Source organism: Xyrauchen texanus, chromosome 18 (genome assembly GCF_025860055.1).
Source record: "Xyrauchen texanus isolate HMW12.3.18 chromosome 18, RBS_HiC_50CHRs, whole genome shotgun sequence".
Lineage (NCBI taxonomy): Eukaryota > Metazoa > Chordata > Actinopteri > Cypriniformes > Catostomidae > Xyrauchen > Xyrauchen texanus.
The window spans coordinates 7,381,318-7,405,993 of NC_068293.1; the positions used below are offsets into that span (position 1 = coordinate 7,381,318).

General features: G+C 39.3%; 1 protein-coding gene across 1 annotated transcript in view; it reads right to left on the reverse strand.

The window, feature by feature from the left end:
• Positions 1-21,795: 21,795 nt before the first annotated feature.
• Positions 21,796-24,676, reverse strand: part of LOC127659262 (high-affinity choline transporter 1) — a 28,170-nt gene continuing 25,289 nt past the window's right edge. Inside the window, exons 8-9 of the mRNA XM_052149001.1 lie at positions 23,845-24,062; positions 21,796-22,982 (exon numbers count right to left, since the gene is read on the reverse strand). Coding sequence (XP_052004961.1) covers positions 22,332-22,982; positions 23,845-24,062 — 869 coding nt within the window. The 3' untranslated portion in view covers positions 21,796-22,331. The remainder of the gene's footprint in view (positions 22,983-23,844; positions 24,063-24,676) is intronic.

Below are 24,676 nucleotides of genomic sequence, written 5' to 3' on the forward strand. Positions count from 1 at the left end.
TTGTGGAGACAACTCTCATTACATCGGTGGTTGTCCTGTCCGTCCACCTCGTCTCCTGGTGAGTTCGTTGGTAGCCAGTCCCCTCAATATTGCTCCTTTATCCACCACCGTTTCATTGATTTCTACTGATGTTACCATCTCAGTTACAGCCCTCATCGATTCAGGATCAGCGGGTAATTTCATCTCGGGCGACCTCTGCCGGCAACTTCAACTCCCGAAAATCCTCTGCTCAACCCCGTTCACAGCCAAATCGGAGTGGTGGTGGCGTAGTGGAGTGGTGGTGGCGTAGTGGCTAAAGCACAGGGCTGTTAATCAGAAGGTCACAGGTTCTAACCCCATGGCCACCACCATTGTGTCCTTGAGCAAGGCACTTAACTCCAGGTTGCTCCGGGGGGATTGTCCCTGTAATAATTGCACTGTAAGTCGCTTTGGATAAAAGCGTCTGCCAAATGCATAAATGTAAATGTAAATCAGTGACTGGAAAGACCTTGAATCCTGGGTATGTAAAACACAGAATAAAACCAATCACTTTAAGAGTAGGTCGTCTACACGAAGAACCATTCACTCCTTTGGTGTTGGAAAATTCCACTTCTGCGATCATTCTTGGCAGACCCTGGCTCATCCAGCACATCAGGATTGTCTATCCATGAGACAATCCTGATGTCTCATGGAACAACGGAGAAATTCTGCGCTGGGGTTCTACTTGTTTCTCTACTTGCTTCCCTAAACTTCCAAGACCTGTCTCTACTTCGTCTCAAACTATCTCCATTGCTGTGACATCTATCGAGAGCCCTCAAGCAAAACGGACCATGGAAATTCCACCCTGTTATGCCTCCTTTGCAGACGTATTTAGTCCTGAAAAGGCCTCTCATCTTCCCCACACAGACCTTGGGATTGCGCCATTGACTTGGAACCTGATACATCGGTGCCTCATGGCCACATTTATTCTCTCTCCATCCCAGAACAACGAGCCATGGAAGAGTATATACAAGAAGCCCTAAATCAGGGGTACATTCGTCCATCAACTTCGCCAGCAGCATCTAGTTTCTTCTTCGTGGCAAAGAAAGACGGTGGTCTAAGACCTTGCATCGATTACCGGGCTTTGAATAAGATCACCATCAAGTTTCGGTACCCACTCCCTCTCGTACCCACATCACTCGAACAGCTACGAGGCACTAGTATCTTCACCAAGCTTGACCTCAGGAGTGCGTATAATCTAATCCGGATACGAGAGGGGGATGAGTGGAAGTCTGCATTCATTACCCCCTCTGGCCACTACGAATATCTCATCATGCCGTATGGTCTGGTCAACGCCCCTTCGGTGTTTCAAGATTTCATGAATGAAATACTCCGTGATTTCCTCAACAAATTTGTGATAGTATATATTGATGATATTCTCATCTTCTCCCAAGACGAATCTTCGCATCAACGACATGTCTCCAGTGTTCTTCAACGATTACGAGATCACTCCCTCTTCCTAAAAGCAGAGAAATGCATCTTCCATCAAGAATCGGTTACCTTCCTTGGGTACATCGTGGGTAAGCAGGGGGTGAAGATGGATGAAGGAAAGGTCGCAGCAGTCACCTCATGGCCCACTCCGCAAACAGTAAAAGAGCTCCAACGATTCCTTGGCTTCACGAATTTCTATCGCAGGTTCATTAACAATTACAGTACCATAACCTCTGCTCTTACCTCTCTCCTGAAAGGGAAACCAAAATCCCTGTCCTGGAACCCTGAAGCTGATCGTGCTTTCCAGACATTGAAAAACGAGTTCATCTCTGCTCCTCTTCTACGCCACCCTAACCCAGACCTCGCCTTCATCGTTGAAGTCGATGCCTCCACTACGGGAGTAGGTGCCATACTTTCTCAGCACCAGGGGGATTCCCATAAACCTCTTCCCTGTGCCTTCTTTTCAAAAAAATTATCTCCAGCTGAACAGAACTATGATGTGGGTAATCGGGAACTCCTCGCCATCAAATTGGCTTTGGAAGAGTGGAGACATTGGCTCGAAGGAGCACAACATCCGTTCACGGTACTTACCGATCATAAGAACCTTCAGTATCTTAAAGAAGCCAAGAGACTAAACCCACGTCAAGCCCGTTGGGCTTTATTCTTCACTCGGTTCCACTTCCATATTACCTATCGTCCAGGATCCAAGAATACCCGTGCGGATGCTTTTTCCAGACTCCATGCCCTTCCAGACACCGTTGATGAACCCGAACCAGTCCTGCCCACTACAGTTTTCGTCAATCCCATTTAATGGGACATTAATGATCAAATCCAAGAAGCCACGAGACAAGAACCTACTCCACCAGAATGCCCAGACACCCTCACGTATGTCCCAGACGAATATCGCCTACCTCTCATCGAATCTGCTCATTCGTCAGTTGGTACAGGTCATCCTGGAGCAACACAGACTTACACTCTCCTACAGCAATGATATTGGTGGCCAGGCATGAGAAAGGAAGTACAACGCTTCGTCCAGGGGTGTCAAGTTTGCGCAATATCTAAAACTCCACGTCACTTACCTTCTGGGAAACTATTACCTCTACCTATTCCTCAACGGCCGTGGTTGCATCTGGGTATTGATTTCATTACTGATTTACCTCCATCAGGAGGCAACACCTGCATTATCATTATAGTTGACAGATTCTCCAAAGCCTGTAAACTGATTCCCTTACCAGGCCTTCCTACAGCTCATGAGACAGCCGAGAGCCTCTTCAACCAGGTTTTTCGTCATTTTGGCATCCCTGAGGACATTGTGTCCGATCGAGGACCTCAATTCATCTCTCAGGTTTGGAAAGCTTTCTTTTCTCTTCTCGGAGTGACGATAAGCTTGACATCGGGATATCATCCCCAGGCTAATGGGCAGACTGAGTGGAAGGTTCAAGAAATTAATCGTTTCCGCCGCACATTCTGTCAAAATCATCAAGACACGTGGAATCAATTCCTTGCCTGGGCAGAATACGCCCAAAACTCCTTGCATCAGACCATCACAGAGCTAACACCTATCCAATGTTTCCTAGGTTTCCAGCCACCACTGTTTCCATGGTCCGGTGAGCCTTCCGAGGTCCCTTCAGTTGATTACTGGTTTCGAGAAAGTGAAAGAGTGTGGAAAGATGCCCATCATCATCTCCAACGGGCCATACACAGACACAAAAGATTTGCAGATGCACGTCGAAATGACACCCCCGTGTTTGAACCTGGTCAACTTGTCTGGCTCTCGACTCGAGACATCCGTCTATGCCAAACATGTCGTAAATTGAGCCCACGATATATCGGACCTTTTAAAATTCTCCATCAAGTCAATCCAGTCATATATAAGCTTCACCTGCCTCCTCGATTCAAGATTCACCCAGTTTTCCATGTATCTCTCCTGAAACCTCATTATCCTTCTGTTTTTCCTCCCACTACAGAGCCTGATCCTGACCAGACCCCTCCCTTACATACCATTGAAGAAGACCCCATCTACTCCGTCCACAAAATCCTGGACTCCCGACGTCGTGGTGGTCGTATAGAATACCTTGTCGACTGGGAAGGTTACGGACCAGAAGAAAGATCTTGGGTTCCTCGAGACGATATCCTAGACCCGACTCTTCTCACTGAATTCCACCAACAACATCCACATCGACCAGCCCCACGACCTCGAGGCAGACCACCTCGACGTCTGGGTCCTCGGTCCGCTGACACGGACCCTGGAGGGGGGGGGGGGTAATGTCAGGAGTCAATCAGGCTCACTCACATCCACAACACAGAGATCACACTCACCCGAATACTAATCACCTGTCATCAATCCAGCAATCCAGCAATCACCAGCACTACTAAAGATCACACCTCACCCCCAGTCTCTGTCGAACCTTAAACAAGGAAAGACCCACTAACCTGCTCTCTGTGCATTTCAGACTATTGTTCCTGAACTGTTCCAGTCTGTTTCCTCAGTACACCCTTGTGTTACTTACCTGTTTCCCTCGTCCAGAGACTCCACCATCTCCCTGGTGTTCATGCTCAGTGTCCTTTGGATTGTGTTTCATACCACATTCAAGCCTGCCGTTATCTGCAAGAGTAAAGACGGTCATTCATCAGTATTATACTCACAGCACCCGTTTATGCATCTGAACTTCCCTACTGTCCTACGAAAGCTGAATTAAAAGTTATTCTGAATCCTTCTAACCTTGTTTTCCTAGTGTATATCCTGACAAATGCAGAGTACTCTCATTTTAAAAAGAACGTTATTAACCATTCTTTTATTCAGTTCTAAACGTAACATTTAGAATGGAGACAGCGTAACTTCTGAATCGGAACAAAAAATACAGTTTTTGCTCAGAACAAACCAAAATGAAAAACATTTCATGGTCACACTTTATATTAAGTGGCCTTAACTACTATGTACTAACATTTAAAAACATACAAGACTATGTATTTACTGTGTAACTACAGGTTTTTCTGCAAAATGCCCACATTTGCTGCTACTGAAGTTGAGGTATTGGCTAGTTGATTTTACGAACGTTCCATGATTGTCAGACGTCACTGGTGGGCGATGGTATTTCCGGTCTAACGCTACGTTAGGTTCATCGACGACGCCGGTAACTGTCAGGTAAGACTAGGACCAGATAAACATGGCTTTCTACACCAGATCCCTTCAACATCTGCCAAGGATAACGATAAATGACGTACACCGAATAATTCAAGCGTCATCATCGGCTCCCGAGAGTAGGATTAAAGAGGGAAAAGGGTTTCAAGATATACGTCTCTTCATTCATTGACAATTATGAAGGTAAGTTATGCTATGTCTTTAGCTAGCTGTAGCCCTAACGTTAGCGATGATGCTAGGTGACGTTAGGCTAGAAAGTAACCTTTACAAAATACTTATTAAACGATTAATTTTAGTTGTTGGTCACATGTGGTTTATTATATGTTCATTTTACTATCTGACATTGAATAAATGTATGGGCGTTTCTTCAACAAGGGGCACTTTTAGGCTTGTGAAGTTGAATAAAAAAACTTGTTCAAAAGTCACGTAACACCGTCTCATAAGTTTAAATTATTTGTCTAGTTTTAAGGTCTGTAAGAGGACAAACTTAGATTACAAGAGAGGTTATGAGACTGTGTTAGTCTCATAACTAAGAAGTTATGAGTTATTCTGTTTTTAGATAACAGCAGTGAAATGTCATTTCCACCACATCTCAATGCTGTTATTTAAAAACAGAATAACTTATGTCAGTCAAGAATTGTCTAGGATCATTTTTGTAACTAGTTTTATCAGTTTTTCCACAATGTACAATAATTATACATTTGTCAATGAGATAAATTAACTGCCCTAAGGACCAAACGGTGAACTGTACACCTGTCACACTCTGAAATGTAATACTGGTTTGGGCAAGAGCTTATTAGAAAATAAATGACTTGCATTTTTATATTAAGTAGAGCATGATCTCGTAAATTGTGGATACATTTTTAATGTGTGATGAGAACTTTTTAAATATTTTTTAAAAATGTGGGTGGTGATGGAAATTACAATGAATTAACGTGAATGTAGAGAAACAGTGGAGATGTTTATTAGAAAAACAATTAAACTCATCACACTCAGTAAACTCAATTCACAAAGCCATTAAACATAACCACAACTGTTCTTAGTGTAGTGCTGAGTTTGATGTATACAACTGATTTGTCTCACAGATGAACGTTACAGTGCGTGTAAATAACTGACACAACTTATGGCAAGGCAAAAATATAAGCAATAAATGATGTAACAAAATTGAATTTTCATTCATCTAAATGAAATCAATTAATATAAAAGTATAATTTAGAAATAAAAATAATATTATAATCTAAATATAAAAAGTATTGTAATGTATTATAATATAAAAAGTATTACACAAATCTACTCTTGCAATCCATATCAATTGTACTTTGGTCATATTTTTAAAAAATGACATTTTTGGTTACAAAGTACATAAAAGTGCCCATAGTCTAAGAATCACCCATATACTAATGACTTGTGTTGTTCAGTTACATGTATTGACAGTATTTGGTTATCCCCAGTATCAAGTAAAGACAGACAGGGAGAGTCAGCATCCGTGCTACCTGTCATAGATCTTTGAGGAAACATGAGAAACCTCACACCATCAGAGTAGGATGAAAGACAGTTCAGTTGTTTGTCTGATCCAACCAGTTCTGTTCTGGGGCTTCAATTTGGCAATGATGGGTTAAACTGGCAAACAAATGTATAATTACCTAAACAAGTTGAACATCTTAGACAACTATCTAGCTAGCCAAACGTTTGAAGTAGGTAACACTATGATGACACGTGCCTGCCCTATTAGTGTTCTAGTAGACCTACCATTCCTATATGAAACCCCAGAAGCTGGTTGTTGAGACAGTTGCTTTGCTGTTTATATTGTGTTGTGTTTAACTTACTTTCTTACTAACCCTAAAGTAACCTCATTCTCTAACTCATAGTAGCTAACTTGAAAAATAATGCAAAATGCACTTTTGACTTTGAGATATCTGATCAGTTTGTGATCTCTGCTGATTATAACACACTTTTTGTTTTTTAAAAGATTGTCCTAGAAGACTCCACTCCTGTTCAGCTCTATGAGGTCGAGTGCTCCTGTGTGGCTGGCAGAGCCTTAATCATAATGTTGCATTACTGTATCAGACTGTACAAAACATGTGTTTGTGTGAAAATCAATGTAAATAGTTCTCTTTAAGAAATGCACATGTATGTACATAAACAACAAACCTATATGAGGTACCTTTTGTTATTATGAATTCAGTGTTAGTAGTTATTAGATTACATTAAATGTTATTGTCATTTAGCAGAGTACAGGTACAGAGCCAATGAAATGCAGTTGACATCCAACCAGAAGTGCAAAGAAGCATTAAAGTACTGTTGAGTACTGTATTATGTGCAGTTATGTGGACTAGTTATCTACAAACTAGATAACTAGTTTATCTCATACAAAATGTCAAACGTTGCATCACAATGTTACAATTATAGGAGCCATGTTATTGTTGAGTGTAGTATGACAGCTTGTGTCTTTGTATAATAAATGTCTGAATTAACTCATGTATTTGTGTTCCTCCTGGCAGTGTAAAAGAAAATAAATGACATGTAAACATTGTCAATATTTCAGACAATTTTCTGAAAGGTATATCACAAGATACAAAAAAACAAACAGCATAGTAAATTACAAAATATATAAGCAGTATATGGAAGCTCATAGAGAAAAATACAGTCCTTGGCGCTGGTAAACAAAAAATTGTTCCACTCAAAAGACATGGCACAGCTCCTTGAACAGGTTTTCAGCGTCCTGTGGTTATGATGAAATCTTCTAGCTTAAAATGTCGACTGCATACCCGGTGTTATCGGTAGGAGTGAAGTTCTCGCGTCTTATCTTGACTAGCCACTGAGCTCGTACCTCAGGCTGATGCGGAAAACGATGAAAACTTCAGAATTATACCTCGATGAAACGGCACATCGAGAAACACTACAATGTAATTTAGAGTTGCCAATTTGATACTGATATGTAAGACGTTTCTTATTTACTGTTAACATTTTACATACGGTACTCACTGATAGCTTGCCACTCACTCTTCCACAACATCTACATCGGAAATACCGGTAGTAACCTAAACCGGAAGTCCCCCCGCCCACCACGCAGATTTCGAACCTTCGTCGCGTCACCTGTGCACATAGCGAATAACTAGGCTTAGGAGGAAGTGTAGGTTTAGGGTTAGGATTAGGGGTTAGCGTTAGATTTTGGAGTAAGAGTTTGGTTAGGGGTAATGTTAACAGTGTAACTACAAATGTAATTAAATGCAACTACTTTAAATTGAATTACAGTGCGACAACAGGAATGTACATTTTAAGTTCATAAGGTTAAGTACATAGAGGTTAAGGCCACCTAATATAAAGTGGGTCCTATTTAGATTTTAGTCATTGGTTTAACGAAATATAGTAGAGGCTAATGTCAACAAAAAATACAAACAAGGCATTAGCCTACCCTTTAGCTTGAGCATGCTTCACCTTAAAGTGCCATCGAACGGAACTGCAAAAATAAACATTGTTTTTAAAACAGCTTTCTTGCCCCTTGCCTGCAGTTGTTCAAACAGACAGATAGTCCTGCCCCCAACTCACGCCATTGAGTGCACGGCCAGAGAGCGCAGAGGTAGGCAGGAACATAGTTTGACAGGCAGGTAGGCCATCCTATCATTACATTTGGGCCTTTTACAGGCCTGTGACTGCCACAGATAATGGATTTTTTTTTTGTGTGTATATTGATTGCTGTCAGGATGCAAATAGACTTTCAACAAGTGTAACAAAAATGCCTCTGGTCTAAATTGCATACTCTAGATTAAATACTAGGAGTGTAAATTGTCCGTTACGTCACGATACAATCTTATTGATTCTCTTAGACAGTGATCCGATGTTTGCTGATACCTCAAAGTCTGCCACGATACAATTTCGATTTGATTCGATTCAGGGGCCTGCAATCGATATTACGATATGTGCCTATTTTACACAATCAATTACATTTATTATGTCAAAAATCAAACCAAAATATTATTTAAATATTTTATTGAGCCCTCTGAAAAGTGCAAATCCAGTATCCACATTGGGACATCCACAACAAAATACTGTACTACAGAAAAAAACTATATATATATATATATATATATATAAAATAAAGTCATACAATCACATACAGGTGATCATCAATCGTTTGATGACAGTTTATTGCCTTGTGGAACAAGGTAAACATTACAGTGACAATTTGTCACTACAACAGTACATACATACCCATGACAGGATGTGATTTCCGGATCTTTTACTTGGCTATATCCTCCACAGTTGTATTGAAAAATTCTGTTGCACTTGTGGAGTGGAGGGGGGCGTGTGACATTCTAGCCCGGCCCCGCCCCCCTCGGCTCCACACACTTTACTGTGATAAATGTTAGTAAGGGTCTTGATGTGAAAAGTCTTGTAATTGATGTTGGTGCAGCAGGGTAGGTGTTTTCTCTTTACCTCGTCAGCACTGTTAAGAATATCAGGGCTTTTCAGCCTTTGACATGGTTGAATTTCTCAGTCATGAGGAGGAGGGCAGGGCCGGGCCGTGAGGACACACGCTCGGCCTGAATCGAGGAGGGGATAAAGATGAGCCAGAGGTGCCAGTTCAAGGGAGAGAGAGCCACATGTGGCTGCTGGGTTTGTGTGTGTCAGTGTGTTTGTGTATAAGTTTATTTGAGTTCATTTATGTTATTAAAACTTTCGTCAATTGTTCAGCCTGTTCCCACCTCCTCCTTGCCCACCATACCCATTTACACTGGTGCCTCCCAGGGAAGGAGGAAGGATAAGTTGTCACAGAGTCCTCGCCCCTGTCAAGAGTCAGAGGAACTGCTGTCATCTGCCAAGAAAGGGGAGGAGCCCTTCCGTCCGCCAGGGGTAGGAGAACTCACGGCTTTCTGCCAGGGGAGGAGCGAGCTGTCATCCGCAGGAGCTCGGAGGAGTGGCTGAGGACCAGGCGACGGCAGGGTAGGTGTTTTCTCTTTACCTCGTCAGCACTGTTAAGAATATCAGGGCTTTTCAGCAGTTTGACATGGTTTGACATGGTTTCCCCAGTCTGAGTCAGGTGAAGCAGAAGAGTGACGGGGAGGAGGGTGGGCCCGGCCTTGAGGACACAAGCCCGGCCCTGAATCAAGGTAAACAGGCCACGAGGGGGATAAAGACGAGCCGGAGGTGCCAGTTTGAGGGAGAGAGAGAGCCACATGTGGCCGCTGGGTGTGAGTTTCAATGTGTTTGTGTTTAAGTTGATTTGAGTTAATTTATGTTGTTAAAACTTACGTTGATTGTTCAGCCAGTTCCCGCCTCCTCCTGAGCAGAGTGCAATTTCAATCAGTTCAATCACTCTGCGCATATCCGTGTCCCACAAAAGCATATTTAGCGCTTATAAAGCGAGGTGAATAACATAAGGTTGCTGCATCACATGATGGAAATACATATGGACGTGGCATTAGAGAGTTAAAATAAATGTGCATCTTAAAAAATCTTTCAATCAAAAAGCCAAAACAACGATTGACAGAAAATGTGTTCAATCCTGTTCAGAGGAGCTACGAGTTGCCACACCCACTAGTGTGGTCTAAAAGAGCGAGTGCCTGATTTGCAAGTGTTGATCGTGGATTTTATCGATAGAAATAAGGCAATCTAAACAACAACAAAGTGGTGAAAAATAGAAGAGAGGAAATCAGAGGTAGTGCTCATCCCTAATGAACATTTTGAAAATAAAAGAGTGTGCACAACTATGATTATTATGGTTTGCTAATTTAATTAGGAGAAGAGATTAATTAGACCTGTGTCCAATTGTAAATAGATAAATAGCCTTTAATTCAGTACAAAACCATGCTTTCTTTTGCATTGTTTCACAATTTTAAAACTGATTAGTGGGTTGATCTGTTTCCGTTATTTTCGTTTAAGATTTGACAGGTGTTCTATGATATGATAGAGTTTTTAGTTTAAAATGTGAAAGCTGAGGGTGAGATTCAGGACACCCACACCAACAGAAGCAGTCACAGATGACTACAGCAATCACTTACAGAGTGATGTATGAAGAGAAAGAAAATCAATATCTGCCTCATATCAGGCTTTGTCCCAGAGCCCAGAGCCCTGTCCAGCATGTGTCCACATTCAGATGAAAAGCCCATAAGGCATCACGCAAATCGTCAGTTCTAAAATGTTGTTGTTGTTATTGTTTTTTTGCCCTGGTTGAGATACACACATAAACAGAATGACAGTATTTTCATTTATTCGGTTTTAAAAATCTGACAATGCCACTTTTTAGCTGTGTATCATTCTAAATTCAAGTCAAATAATTTTTATTTGTATAGCGCTTTTATATATATAGCTCACAACACAAATTGTTTCAAAGTATCTTTACAGGAAATTATGCATTAACAAAAAAATGGAACTGTAATATTTATAAATTCTTGGCGATCATTGTGTAGTTTGATTAAATATGATTGTAAATTGTGTATAAAAATTTTATAATTAAATAATAACTGTATTTAGAACCCCTGTGAGCAAGCCAAGGTGACTGTGGCAAGAAACACAAAACTCCATAAGATGTTGGTTAAAGAAAAATAATCTTGGAAGAAACAAGACTCACTGTGGGGACCAGTTCCCCTCTGACTAACATCATGAATATAATGCCAGTATTAGTTATTTGTGTGTAGTGCAAGTCATGGTTTAAAATGTGTAAATTAAGTAAGCGTTAAGGTCCAGTGTTTAACAAAAGAAGATTTTTTATGAACTTTAAGTTTAATTACTTCTGTCTTTGAAGTCCATCCTCGATTAACTGCAGAGGTCCACATATATTGTCCTTTGCTAGTTGGCTGATGAAGGCTTTTGTTGGCAAATAAATTATAGTCTGTATGTTCCATATCAAGAGACCATCAAAACACAAAGGTGATGCATACAGAGATCAATGTGGTGCATCGCAGTTCAACCGGCAGTTAATTTCGTTGAAATTTGGTGGGGTCCATCCTAAATTCCAGGTTCAGGCAGTGGCATATGAAGTATCCGATGTTTAGAGTTGGAGTTGGCATCAGTTCATCCTCTGAAGTCAAAAGACTGAAGAGATGGCTAGCACTGGCTGTAGTTTGTCGTCAACACTCAGCGACACGTAGCAGTAGCAAATAGAATAATATTAGCGTAGATGCCATTTCATTTTATGCAGAGTTATAGATCATAATAGATGTTTCTGGTACTGGAAGACCTAACTAAAGCAGCCTAATTATGAGTTGATGGATGTGACGAGAAGGAGGGCGTGGCCAGGCTGTGAGTGTGCACACCTGGTGCTGAGTTGCCTTATCAACAGGAGAGAGATAAGAGGAGGAGTCAGGAGTGTTGGAGAGAGAGAGAGAGAGACACACATGGATCTGTGTGTGTGTGTGTGTGTGTTTGTTGTCCTGTTTTTATGTTGCAATTCAGTGTTTAAGTTATTATTAAAGTCTTGTTAAGTGTTAATCCAGTTCCTGCTTTCTCCTTTCACAATGAAAAAAGGCTTGCTGCCACACTGGTGCCGAAACCAGGGAATGGAGGAAGACACACCATCAGAGAGCCCTCTCCGCTAATGGAGGTTCGCGATGCCAAGGATTTTTGATGTGATGATACTGGAGCAGTTTGCCTGAAGGATGAGGAGCCTGCTGCCTTCCAGCAGGAGATGAAGGGGCTTGTTGGGTTTAGAAGAATATAATGTTGGGTATCATCAGCATAACATTGGAAACTTATTCCATGATTCCTGATAATATCTCCTAGGGGAAGCATATATAAGGAGAAAAGCAGAGGCCCTAAACTGATCCCTGTGGCAATCCATACTTAACTTTTGTTTGATTTGACAATTCCTCTTTTACACAAACAAAGTGGTAGCAGTGTGCTAAATAGTACCTAAACCATAGTCCACATAATTCTCCAGTCTATTCAAGAGGATGTCATGATCTATTTTGTCGAAGGCAGCAAGATCTAAAAGCACTAGAAGAGAAATGCAGCCACGATCAGATCATAAAGGCAAGTAATTTGTAACTCTGATAAGTGCAGTCTCTGTACTATGAAGGGGCCTACATCCTGACTAAAATTGTTCATATATACAATTTATCTGTATAAATGAACATAGTTGGGAGGACATTACCTTTTCTAATATTTTCTACATAAATGGTAGATTTGAAATTGGTCTGTAATTGGCCAATTCTCCAGGATTTAGCTGTGGCTTCTTAATAAGTGGTTTGATAACTGCCATTTTAAAGTTTCTTGGGACATGTCCTAAGGATAGCGAGGAGGTAATAATATTAAGAAGAGGTTCTGAGATTACAGGGAATACATCTTTTAAGAGCTTAGCTGGTATTGGATCTAACATACATTTTGTGGCTTTTGATTTTTTGATAAGTTTTGTTAGCTCTTCATGAACTATTACAGCGAAGGATTGAAGTTGCTTGTGAGGAAAATTACGAGACACTGTTTTCTGAGGTACTGTGACAGTTGATTGCATAGGTCCAATTTTAAAGCTGGGAATCTGCAGAAGAATTACGGCATTCAAAAATCAACCCCATTACCTCAGGAAACATGCTTCATATTTACATTCCACATTTAATGCAATCAGATAGTCTCTGTTTTACTGCCAAAGGCATTTTGATTTTGCCTTAAAGTCAATACTCAGTGCTTTATGACGTAATCATATTATAAGTGGTTCTTGCCTGCTTTAAGGAAAATGTACTTGAATTAACTTGAAAATGAATAAGGAAAAGACTTGCTACTGCTAGAAAATGCACAGACAAACTGAGTTAACATGTGGACAAGCTACTGCAGATCTAGACAGGTGAAGCTGGAGAGGTGGAGGGTTTCAGAGAAAACTCTTGCTGCACGCTGCAGTGAAATTAGCTTTTCTACAAAACAGAGCAATTTAAATGTTAGGCACTGAGAGATAACTGATTACAAGTCAAAAGACCTCACAGCTTACATCATGCAAGCTAATTGGATTACAGATAACAAGTTCAAAGAACTGATTAGCTTGTGCCATGTGTTTCATGCCTGAGCTAAGTCATTTATAACAAGCATGTGTTGCGTTATGATGCTAAAAAATTACTTCAGTAATGCATTTCACTTTTAATGTTGTGAATAAATATAAAATGCATTGTTTGACATTGTCAGAGATGACAGAGTCTGAATCATGGGAAGAAATTAACATCCATTTAGCACTTTTTTCCACACTTGCCTTTGAAGAAACATCATAAAGATTTTCTTCTCTTGAAACCCGTTTATATATATATAAAAAAAACAACGTGTGTTTGAACTTACAGGTCATTAAATGAGTAAGTAATCAATGTGACCAGTGCTGAGTTGTGCAAAGAGAGTGGGTGGTTTAATTAAAGAGAGGCAGTGAGGTAGACAAGCATCCACTCGTCTCAGCATTCACAGCAAGATACGAACACAGCACTGAGAGACATCTATTAACACATCAATGATAATCCACCTGATTCAAGCACTCGTTTATTTTACTGTTTGACTCTACAGTTTATAATTAGAGCACCTAATTATGGGAAATTTGTCCTTTTGTTTTATGTTCTTTAAGAAAATTCAGACAGTTGAAGAAAAATAATTTAAAGACAGCTTGATGGGGTTTGTTTTCTGAAATGAGAAGAAAGCAAGAAGATAGAGTTCATTATTATCGATGCCAGACATTTTTCATTATTTATTGGTTGTATAGCTTCTGCTTGACACAATTCAACATCATTAGGCTCCTGTCTGCAAGAGCCTTTTGTTAAGAGGAAAAATTACCAAAACTCACGTTTTGTGTAAAAGTCCAAAAAAAGACTGCAGACCCCAAAAGAACCTGGCAAATACAGTGGTGACTACCAAGATAACTGTGCAAATATATAAATATACAGTATATTTGTATATAGAGTAGTACGCCATATGCCACCTAGCTTTCTTAGGATTTTGCGTATGACCACCTGAAATAAGTGATAATACGTATGGCCACCGGAAGCTGCAGCACCGTAAAGCATGGGCACCTGCAGGATTTAATTTGAGGGTACACACAGCAATCTGCCATAGTGGTCTGCATGGGCTTTAAAATGAAACCCGACCCTTACCCGAGACTGTGTGGCCCGACCCTACTCGGCCCGAACGATAGGTTACCGTCAGAGCACAAACCCAAAATTGCTTACTATCTAATTTCTTCTCCTAGCAAGTACTGCTGCAATAGGCTGCAACATACGAAACAGTACTTAAACAGTAAATATACATAGTTTTAACAAGGCACGGCAGCCCCTTAGTACACTAGGGCAGAAGGGGGAAAAAACATAGCAAGAGATAAAGGTGTCAGGAAATGACAGTTCAAGAGAGAGAGAGAGCTTCAGGCAGCTGCCCTGCATGATTGGTTGTTATTTGGCACAGGTGTCTGCACTCTTACCGCTCTCTCTCTCTCCAGACGGACGCTCGACCACGCCCCTGCTGCCAAATATCCCCACCGCCCGACTCAGGCTGAGGAGACATCCAGATTGACTACAAATCACCCCCCCCCCCCACTTCTGAACAGCAAGTTGGAGACAGCCATCTGTGCTCCTGGCTTTAACCTGCGTAAACGCCTGTTGGCACTGCTCTGTCCACTGGACCGGGAGCGCAGATGGCTGTCGCTGCATTGCTGTCCAGAAATGGGGGGAGGGGTTGTCCAGATGTCTCCCCGGCCTGATTTGGGCGGTGGGGATATGTGGCAGTGCTGGCATGGTCGAGCTTCCGTCAAGAGAGGGAGAGTAGTAAGAGTGCAGACACCTGAGCCAAATAACAACCAAAAATGCAGGACAGCTGCCTGAAGCTCTCTCTCTCTTGAACTGTCATCTCCAGATGCCTTTATACCTCGCTCACCTCATCAGGGGGATTGGGGTTCAGCCATGCATCATTCCGGCCCCACCCCGCCCTCCTCCGTGTTAGAATAAGATAACGTGTTAACATTACTACACTCATATGAGATATACAATCCTTAACAGTTTATTGCATATGATCTATGTATTAGTTTATTAATTAGAGTAATTATAAAGTATTAACAATTTTCATAGTAGCCTAAAGAAAGCAACATTAATGAGACCTTTTTTTCTTTCATTTAAAAACAAAAATGTATCCCCTTTTCTCCCCAGTTTGTAATGCCCAGTTCCCACTAATTAGTAGGTCCTCATGGTGGCACGGTTACTCACCTCAGTTGGAGGACAAGTCTCAGTTGCCTCCACTTCTGAGTCCGTCAATCTGTGCATCTTATCACTTGACTCGCTGTGCATGACAGCGCAGCGACTCCCAGCATGTGGAGGCTTGTGCTTGGGTGAAAATTTCATCAAAATGTTGGGGGGACAATAAACATATCAATTCTCAAGAGCAATTTTTGAAGGGGACACCAGGGTTTTTTTTGTTGTTGCCCCGTTTGCATTTGTATATTTTATTTCTTAAACAATTATTTTAAGAATATATCATTATACTATTTACAATACACATATTTTAATGATATTTTAGGGGGGACAACCCTCAAATGGTAAGTTGGTAAGTTGTGTGTGGATCATGGAGAATAGCACAAGCATAGGCGGAACCCCTCCCCCCCTCCTATGCTTGTGCTATTCTCCATGATCCACACACAACTTACCACGTGCCCCATTGAGAGTGAGAACCACTAATCGCAACCATGAGGAGGTTACTCCATGTGACTCTACCCTCCCTAGCAACCGGTTCAATTTGGTTGCTTAGGAGACCTGGCTGGAGTCACTCAGCACACACTGGATTCAAACTCGCGACTCCAGAGTTGGTAGTCAGCATCAATACTCACTGAGCTACTGCCCTTTTAAATAAAAAAATTCAAATTTAAAACAAATATTCTCCTACAATGTAATTTGTATGAAACCAGAAGGGCTTTCTTGTGTTCACTACCTGTGAGCAATGATGTGGAGGATGACGAGTAAGAACACCATGAAACAACAAGAAATTAACAGGATTCTAAGTTCACTTATTTGTACATGTTAATCATCTCTTATTCCAATCCCATGCATTTTAAATTTGCACATGATTTGTTATATCTTTGTATTCCATTATTAATTAAATTATTATGTTTACTCATTAGAAATATGCTTATCTTGTATTTATTCATATAATTCAGTGTCACCTATCTGCAGTCAACCTGTTTGTTTTACTGCACACCAATTAAAGCTATTATTTACCACTATGGAGGTATGTGTCATATATAATGTATTTAAAATGCCATCAGAATACAACCAAAGCACAGGATAGCAATAAGTACATGGCTTTAAGTAATTGTAAATCATCCAAAATAAATGCAATGATCACTAGATTTTATACAGCTGTTATTAAAATTTTTTTTGTAAATGGTGATCAGCAACCAAATATTGATAATGTGCAAGTTACTGCCTTTTGCCTTTGCATGACTTCTCACTTTTTGCAGACAATACAAAGGCAGAGTACAGTAACTTCAAAATAGGGGTCAAAAGTCAAGTTTGAGCTCAAGATTTTTTATGTAGATAAATATAATTACTAAAACATCTAATTGCCAGATTTCCAGTGTCCTACCTATAATACATTTGGCTGGACAACAAAAAAAAATTAAAGTCATTTTTCTCAGTTCCACACTCTAACGAGTTTAGGTCTTTTGCCTTTGTAGGGCAGCATTGTTCTTAGTAGTGTATACTGTACACCATGCCAGCAAGAAACTTACCCTGATATACATTTTGTAAGTTCATGTGGGACTTTGATTACAACAGCCAATATATTTTTTTATGAAAAAATAAATTTGCAGTATGGCCACTTCTTCAGACACTACACCACTGTGTGTATATATATATATATATATATATATATATATATATATATATATATATATATATATATATATATGAAAGTACACATGGGCATCTTTGAATGAAAAGTGTTGCGTTGTCATGGGTCAAAGTGAATGTTTTAGTTGCTTCAGGGTTCGTCTTTGCTTTAGAAGTGCACTTACACTGATGATAGCACCACAGGCCATTGTAGGGCTTGTTTTTATTTAGTTATTTTTTTCTCTGAACATCTAAAGCATTACAACAAATTGCTCAGAATCTCTTTCAGTTCCTCCACCACCATTATTTGAGGCTTTAAAACAAGATGTAGCATTTCCAGGTCAGTGGTTGTGGGTTAGAATGTTTTGCTTTTGAAGTCTTTTGCTCCACAGAAGAAAATTACACGACTGTTATGTGATGTTTCATATAGGTCATGCTGATCGCTCTCACATTGTGTTGTGCATTTCATGTGATAAGGCTACCAATTCACCAGTCACAAGGATATTCTGTAGTCAGGCCTAAATAAAACTTTTCTCAACACTTTATAGTAATGTTCCCTTTGTTAATGGCTTATTAAGGCATTCATTAATGACTAATAAGGCATTTACAAATGCATTATAAATGTGTTATAACAACATGCATGACTTGAATGCAATACCTGCCAAATAGTGATCCATTTTACCTCAGATGTTATTCATGTGTAATAACACTTATTCAACATTAATAATTTATGAATGTAAAATGAACACAAATTAAGAATTTATAAAGGAGTTTCCATCATTAGAAATCTAGATACATAAATTTACATTTACATTTACATTTATGCATTTGGCAGACGCTTTTATCCAAAGTGACTTACAGTGCACTTATTACAGGGACAATCCCCCAGGAACAACCTGGATTATGTGTCTTGCTCAAGGACACAATGGTGGTGGCTGTGGGGATCGATCCAGCGACCTTCTGATTACCAGTTATGTGCTTTAGCCCACTACACCACCACCACTCCATTCAGTATGGTTTAATGGTCATCAGGTATTATTAAATGATATATGCTGCGAATGAGCATGAAGACCTGCTAAATGTTTTTGTAGAGGACTTTAGGTAACTGGGACTTAAAACCATTTTTGTTTTACATCAACGTGACAAGGAAGTTGACAACACAAGTGAGTCAGGACATTACAGTAATGAATATAAACACAAAGCAGACAGTTGAAAAATGACATAATCCCTCCTTCCAATCTCAGTATACATAATATATATAATAGTCGACGTTTGCTGCATTTTGGCATAAATCGTGAGTTATGGGATTTTATGAATACGTGTATTTATTAAGTACTTATAATATTTATGTAAAAATGCTCAGTTTGGCAAGTATTGCATGAAAGTCATATTTGTTGTTAGAACTGCATATAAATGATTTATAATACATTGGTAAATGCCTCATTAGTCATTAATTAACCCCTTTATAAACCCTTAACAAAGGGACAAATGTAAGTTGCAATTTTACTATTGTGATATTCCCCTGAAAGATGTATTTCACACATTGTTATATTGTTTTGTGATTTTATGTGATATTTCACACATTTAGGAGGCCACCTGTTCAGTGTATACATCTAAATCTAAGTAATGTATTGGGCTTTTTGGCAATCATGATATTGTGTGGTGGAACGTGTTATAAGGGTTTTATGACTGGATCTATAGAACTACTACCTATTACTATCTTTTGCTGCTGTGGATCTTTATGCCAAGTGAAGTCATACAACGTTTTTCTGGCTTATTTCAGAAATCTGTATAGTTATTTCTATAGGGTTGGTCTTAAAATAATATCCCATGGCTGGTTACAATGTGCTTATGTGCTTGATAGGATTACAGCCAAAGGAAATTCCTTGAACATGTTGCATTGTCCAACACTTCCAATCATGGATAGCAATGAACTGAGAATCTCAGATGTATACAACTGGTTAAATTGATGTCACTCAAATTTATGTCACTCCATACCTTCAAAATGGTCTGCTTTAAAAATAAATAAAACACACACACACATGCCATAATGTCAAAAACATAATTTATTTTCAATACCCCACATAATTTTCACTCTATTATAAAATAAATAGCTAAATAAATATTTCCTCCAGAACTTTTTGTCAAAATTAGACTATTATTTTCCTCTGAAGCAGCTATTATATTCATTTGTTAGATATAGAAGAAATACACCTACCACACAAAAATATACTTTTCATTTTACAACAACAAAAATAGATTAACAACTGACATATTCTCCACAGTTTGCTGGAAACATGAAATACACACCTGTTTAACAGGGGCTACACAATCATAAAGCATATACACTCACATTTATGTCTGAACAGATGCCGAGGCATTATGTTGTATCATATATTAAATTAAGGCAACTTTAACACACCATAATCTGAAATTATAAACAAATCCGACAACATTTACATTAACAATTGGACAATAATAATCTCTATTATAGTTCTCTATTCTCTATATTTAAATAAAAAATTTAACAATTGTAATTTTCGAATTTATATTATTATACATTAACATTTGTTCATTTAGCAGAAAATACAGCAGTGTGAAAATTATTTAAAACATCTCCTTTTGTGTGTGTGTGTATATATATATATATATATATGTATATACATTATATATATTACACATGATCTATTTTGTTTATGCTTTATTGTCACGACTCCGTTGAGTTTGCCGGTTTGTTTTGTTTGTTTTGTTATTTTCTCTCCCCCATGTCTCGCAGGCGTGGCTGGCATACATGATCGGCGTTTCCATAGGAACTTTGATTGTTCCCAGGGAACGCTGATCATGCCACTGATTAGTGTGCTGAGCAACACCTGTTCTCCTCTAATTAACCCCTTCTTAATCCTTTCATGTTCTCAGTATCTTTACTTGATTGTTGTTTGATGTGTAGTAATTTACCTCACTCTCTCTGCCTAGTTGGTTCTGTCTCGTGTATCTGTTGGTTGCCCGTGTGTCGGGTGTGTTGGTTGCCTTCCAGTTCGCTGTGTCTCAGATGGGTTTCCACGGAGGATACCTCATCTTTGCCCATGTGTCGGAAGCTAGATCGCCCTACCCTGCTTGGCATCATTCTGCAATTTACTAAGCTTTAATGGAGGATTCCAAGAATCTATTCCTGACTTCCACAACGCACACACTCATTCTACAAACGCACTCTTTACGGATTGCCCAGGTGTGGCCACAGCGTGCATACTTCTCTGTCATCTCTCCAAGCTGCTGCAGCCAATGCCGGTATCCTCGACATCCACAGTGACTACACACATTAATTGAAAATAAATCCTTTGAACTGTTCCTCTGCATTTGGGACTGTTTGTCTTGGCATCACATTTACATGATTTCTTCCCCTTGATAGAAATTTCTGAAATTGTTAAAACTACCTGACATTTTGCACTACGTCTCTGGTAAACATGTTCAAGTTTAGATAGTCAAGGACGGTCATTATAAACATCCATTTTATGCCTGCCATTCTTGGTAAATGGTTAATTAAGTAATAATGAACATTTTCACTCTTGCTCTTTGACAGTTGCTGTTTATTATCATCAGGTCTTGGGTAATACGTCACTTCTCATCCAAGTTAATCTGATCCTGACTTTCAGTCAAAATGTTCTAGTTAATTTGTTCCGTCTAACATATTTGAACATCTAAAGCTTAAAATCAAATAAAGGGTAGTTACACCAACATTTTATGTTATCATTTACTCATGTTGTTGCAAACCCATATGACTTTTTTTTCTGTGGAACACAAGAGGAGAAGTTTTGAAGAATGTTCATGCTGCTCTTTTACACACTGTGAAAGCACATGTTGACCAGGGGCTGTCAAACTTCCGAAAGGAAAAAAAAAGGAACGCAAATGACAGAGGACACGTGAGCCTAGTGTGTTATAAACACCACAAAATGACATTGTTGTTTCAGCAATTGTGTTTTTTCATCTAACATTCTGACACTATCGTTAAGGTTTAGGTTTAAAGGAATGTTCTGGGCTCAACACAAGTTTTGTGGCTAATGCTGATTACCACAAACATTACATTAAAGCTTCAAATTTCAGCGTTTAAACCCTCCAAAATTGGCCACATTCACTTCCATTGTAATTGTTTTTAAAGAGACAGTGGGTAGAGTCAAAATAATTTTTTTGAGGATTGAACTTAAATTGTATTGAACTCAGAACATTGCTTTAAGGTTTAGGGTAGGGAGGTCTGTTTTGTTCATTTAAAACTTAATAGAGCATTAAAATTACAAAACGTCATGTTTTTGGAAGAACGTTTAACTAATTCGCATTTAGCGCCACAAATTGGACATTTCAAATCGACACTGTTGTGATACTTGTAAGGAATCATATAATGTGATTTTGCATAAATGTTATCACAGTCATAGACTTTACATGAGATCAGGCTGTATGAATAATGACTTATATTTTTTTCTGTTTGTCATAAAAAAATATTTGGCTTCAGAAAACTTGGATTACAGTCGAATGGAGCGATTTTATGAAACTGTTATGATACTTTTATGGTGCTTTTATGTGAAATCTTTTTTTACAATTACATTGTATGTAAAAGAGCAGCTTGAACATATTTCCTTTTGTATTGCAATGAAATGAGGATGAGTAAATCATTACAACACTTATATGTGGATGATCTGTTCCTTTAAAATAAGTAATTATGCATTACTATATAAGTGGCTGATGGTTTATCAATATATTAGCTCTCTTAGCTGGACAAAAATAAAAAATAGAAGCGTGTTTCATACATACCATCAAAACGTTGTGTCATGTCATAACAAATGTATTCCATGAATACTGCACAATTTTCCCCCTTCGGCCTCATATCCTCCAGTTCCAGGTTTCTACTCTGTGATTTTGTCTTCAACATGTCAATGTAAATCTTAGAATCACTCCTTTTATCAGAGATGTGAAAATAAGACCCTCTACTCATGATCATCATTAAAGTCTGGACTAATGTCTCCCTCGCCAGTAAGTACGTCTGTGTTTATAAACGTTCCTGCGAGAGAGCTTCCGTGTCTGGGCTTCACTGGTGCCAATTCAGACAGAATGATGTTGTCACTGGTGACAAGGGTCGTCTTGTCCATCGTTTCTTTACTGTGCTTGGAAACTACTGCATCCAGGAAGTCATATTTCGGAGAAAGAGTTCCACTCTCGAACAGATACTTGGCCAAATATGAGAAAGCTGCATTGCTCAAGAGCGAAGCCAGCATAGAGACTGTCTTATAAGGGAACCTCTGTTCTACAAAGATTTCCACTTCCTGGGTGAGATGGTGCACCTTCTCCCTGGTTTCCCAGCCAGGGTAGTAGATAAACGGTGGAAACTTGAGATACGGTTCACCCCCACCGATACGCAGCAGCAGGCCGAAGACGTACCCAGCGACGGATCCGTAGGTGTTTGTACCCTTGATGAAGAGCACGCAGAGGAGTTGTGGGAAGATAATGACGTACACTAGATCTGAGCTTAAATACCACAGACCATAAACAGAGCCAGTTAGGAGAGCCATAGCGGTTGCTAACGCCCCAAATACAAAGATAGTGATCCGCATCACCCACACAATCTCTCGGTCTGATGCCTGCACAGAGGCACACACAAAACAAACAACGTTTTTTTAAATAAATCAAATACGTCAGCTCACATAAACTTTCTTAGAGTAACTTGCAATTACAATGCTTCAGCGTGCGGTTTACATTTGCACACTGTAAATTTGTTTACAGTAATATACAGACAATATATATATAGTTCAAAAAGCTTCCAAAAGTGTTGAAATGATGAGTGGAAATAGTATAACAAATCTGTAGTTATCAAGACCATTTTAAGATATCAGGTACAGGAAATCATCTGCATGTGTATTGGAGCATAATTGCCAGCAAAAAACATATAATAATATTTCAGATTTAGACCCAGTGTTATCTTTTATTGGTTTGACCTTTCGATACAAATGTATATATTTGCCTTGTAAAATTGATTTTTCTCGGACCGCCACTGGTGGAAACCATCATTCAAATATGTTAGAAAAGTCATAGCTACTCAAGTCTGAACAGTCTGAAGATCTGTGCTGCATTTGGTGGAAGTAACTTGAAAGCTGGACGAGTTACAGTGAGAAATTTTGGTCTTGATTTAGAGATATTTGTAAAACCCTAAACCAAGTCTGTAGAATAACAGTCAAGCCAACATACTGTAATAAGATAAAGCAGAATATAATATACAGCATGATAAAGCATGATTTTCTAAATAAATAAAATATTTACTTAAAAGTGCAAATAGACAGTATATATTGTCATAGCCATTATATTACAGGCTTTCTGTTAAAATTGCTTACTTTTTTATAGTACAGAAATGTTAAATTTACTGCGATGTAAAAACAAAATAATGGTTGCTGTAAGAAAATAAGATCATAAGCAGTCACAACTTGGTTAATAGCATCAAGAACTTACTGACTGACGAAAAGCGAGTTGGTAAATATTTCGTGCGAACATGGAACTAGCAGAAAGTATAGATGAGTCCGCTGATGACATCACCGCGGCTGACACTGCCCCCAAACCAAAGAAGGAAACAAAGGGCGGGCAGAGGTGCTGGAGTACAATGGGTAAGATCATATCAGATTCATCCTTTTCCACTGGAGAAATTGAACCATATGACGTCTGATTCCAGTCTAAAAATATTAAACAACAAGTCAATAATAACTCTTATTAAAGTCAACATAACATCAACTTTCTTAATACATGTTCTTGATCTTATTGTGAATAAATCATCAGTGCACATTGATAATATATATATATATATATACAGTATATATTTATTATATACTGTACATAGAACATATACATACTATATATATAGTATATACAGTATTGTGGCAGTGCAGAGGCCGTGGCCGGGTCGTGATTCCGCACACCCGGCTCCTAATCAGGCTGATTAGCACGAGAGCGATAAGGGCCGACTGGAGACGGCAGTGCAACAGAGAGATAGATTTACGGGCAGCTGCCCCACACCTGTGTGTGTGTGTGTTTGTCTTTTTGGTTCAGTTTTATATTAAACTATTATTTATATTGTCAAGCTGGTTCTCACCTCCTCCTTTCCCATTAACCCCTTTACACTGGTGCTGAAACCCTGGAAGGATGAGGGATGTGCCATAGTAGAGTTTTAACCACTGCCATCAACCCCAAAGGAGCAGCCGCAGCCATCCACTGGAGGGCTGAGGAGCCCGCCCGCCTGTGAAATAGAGGAATGGCCGCCTGGAAGTGGAGGAACGGCCGCTGACCACGA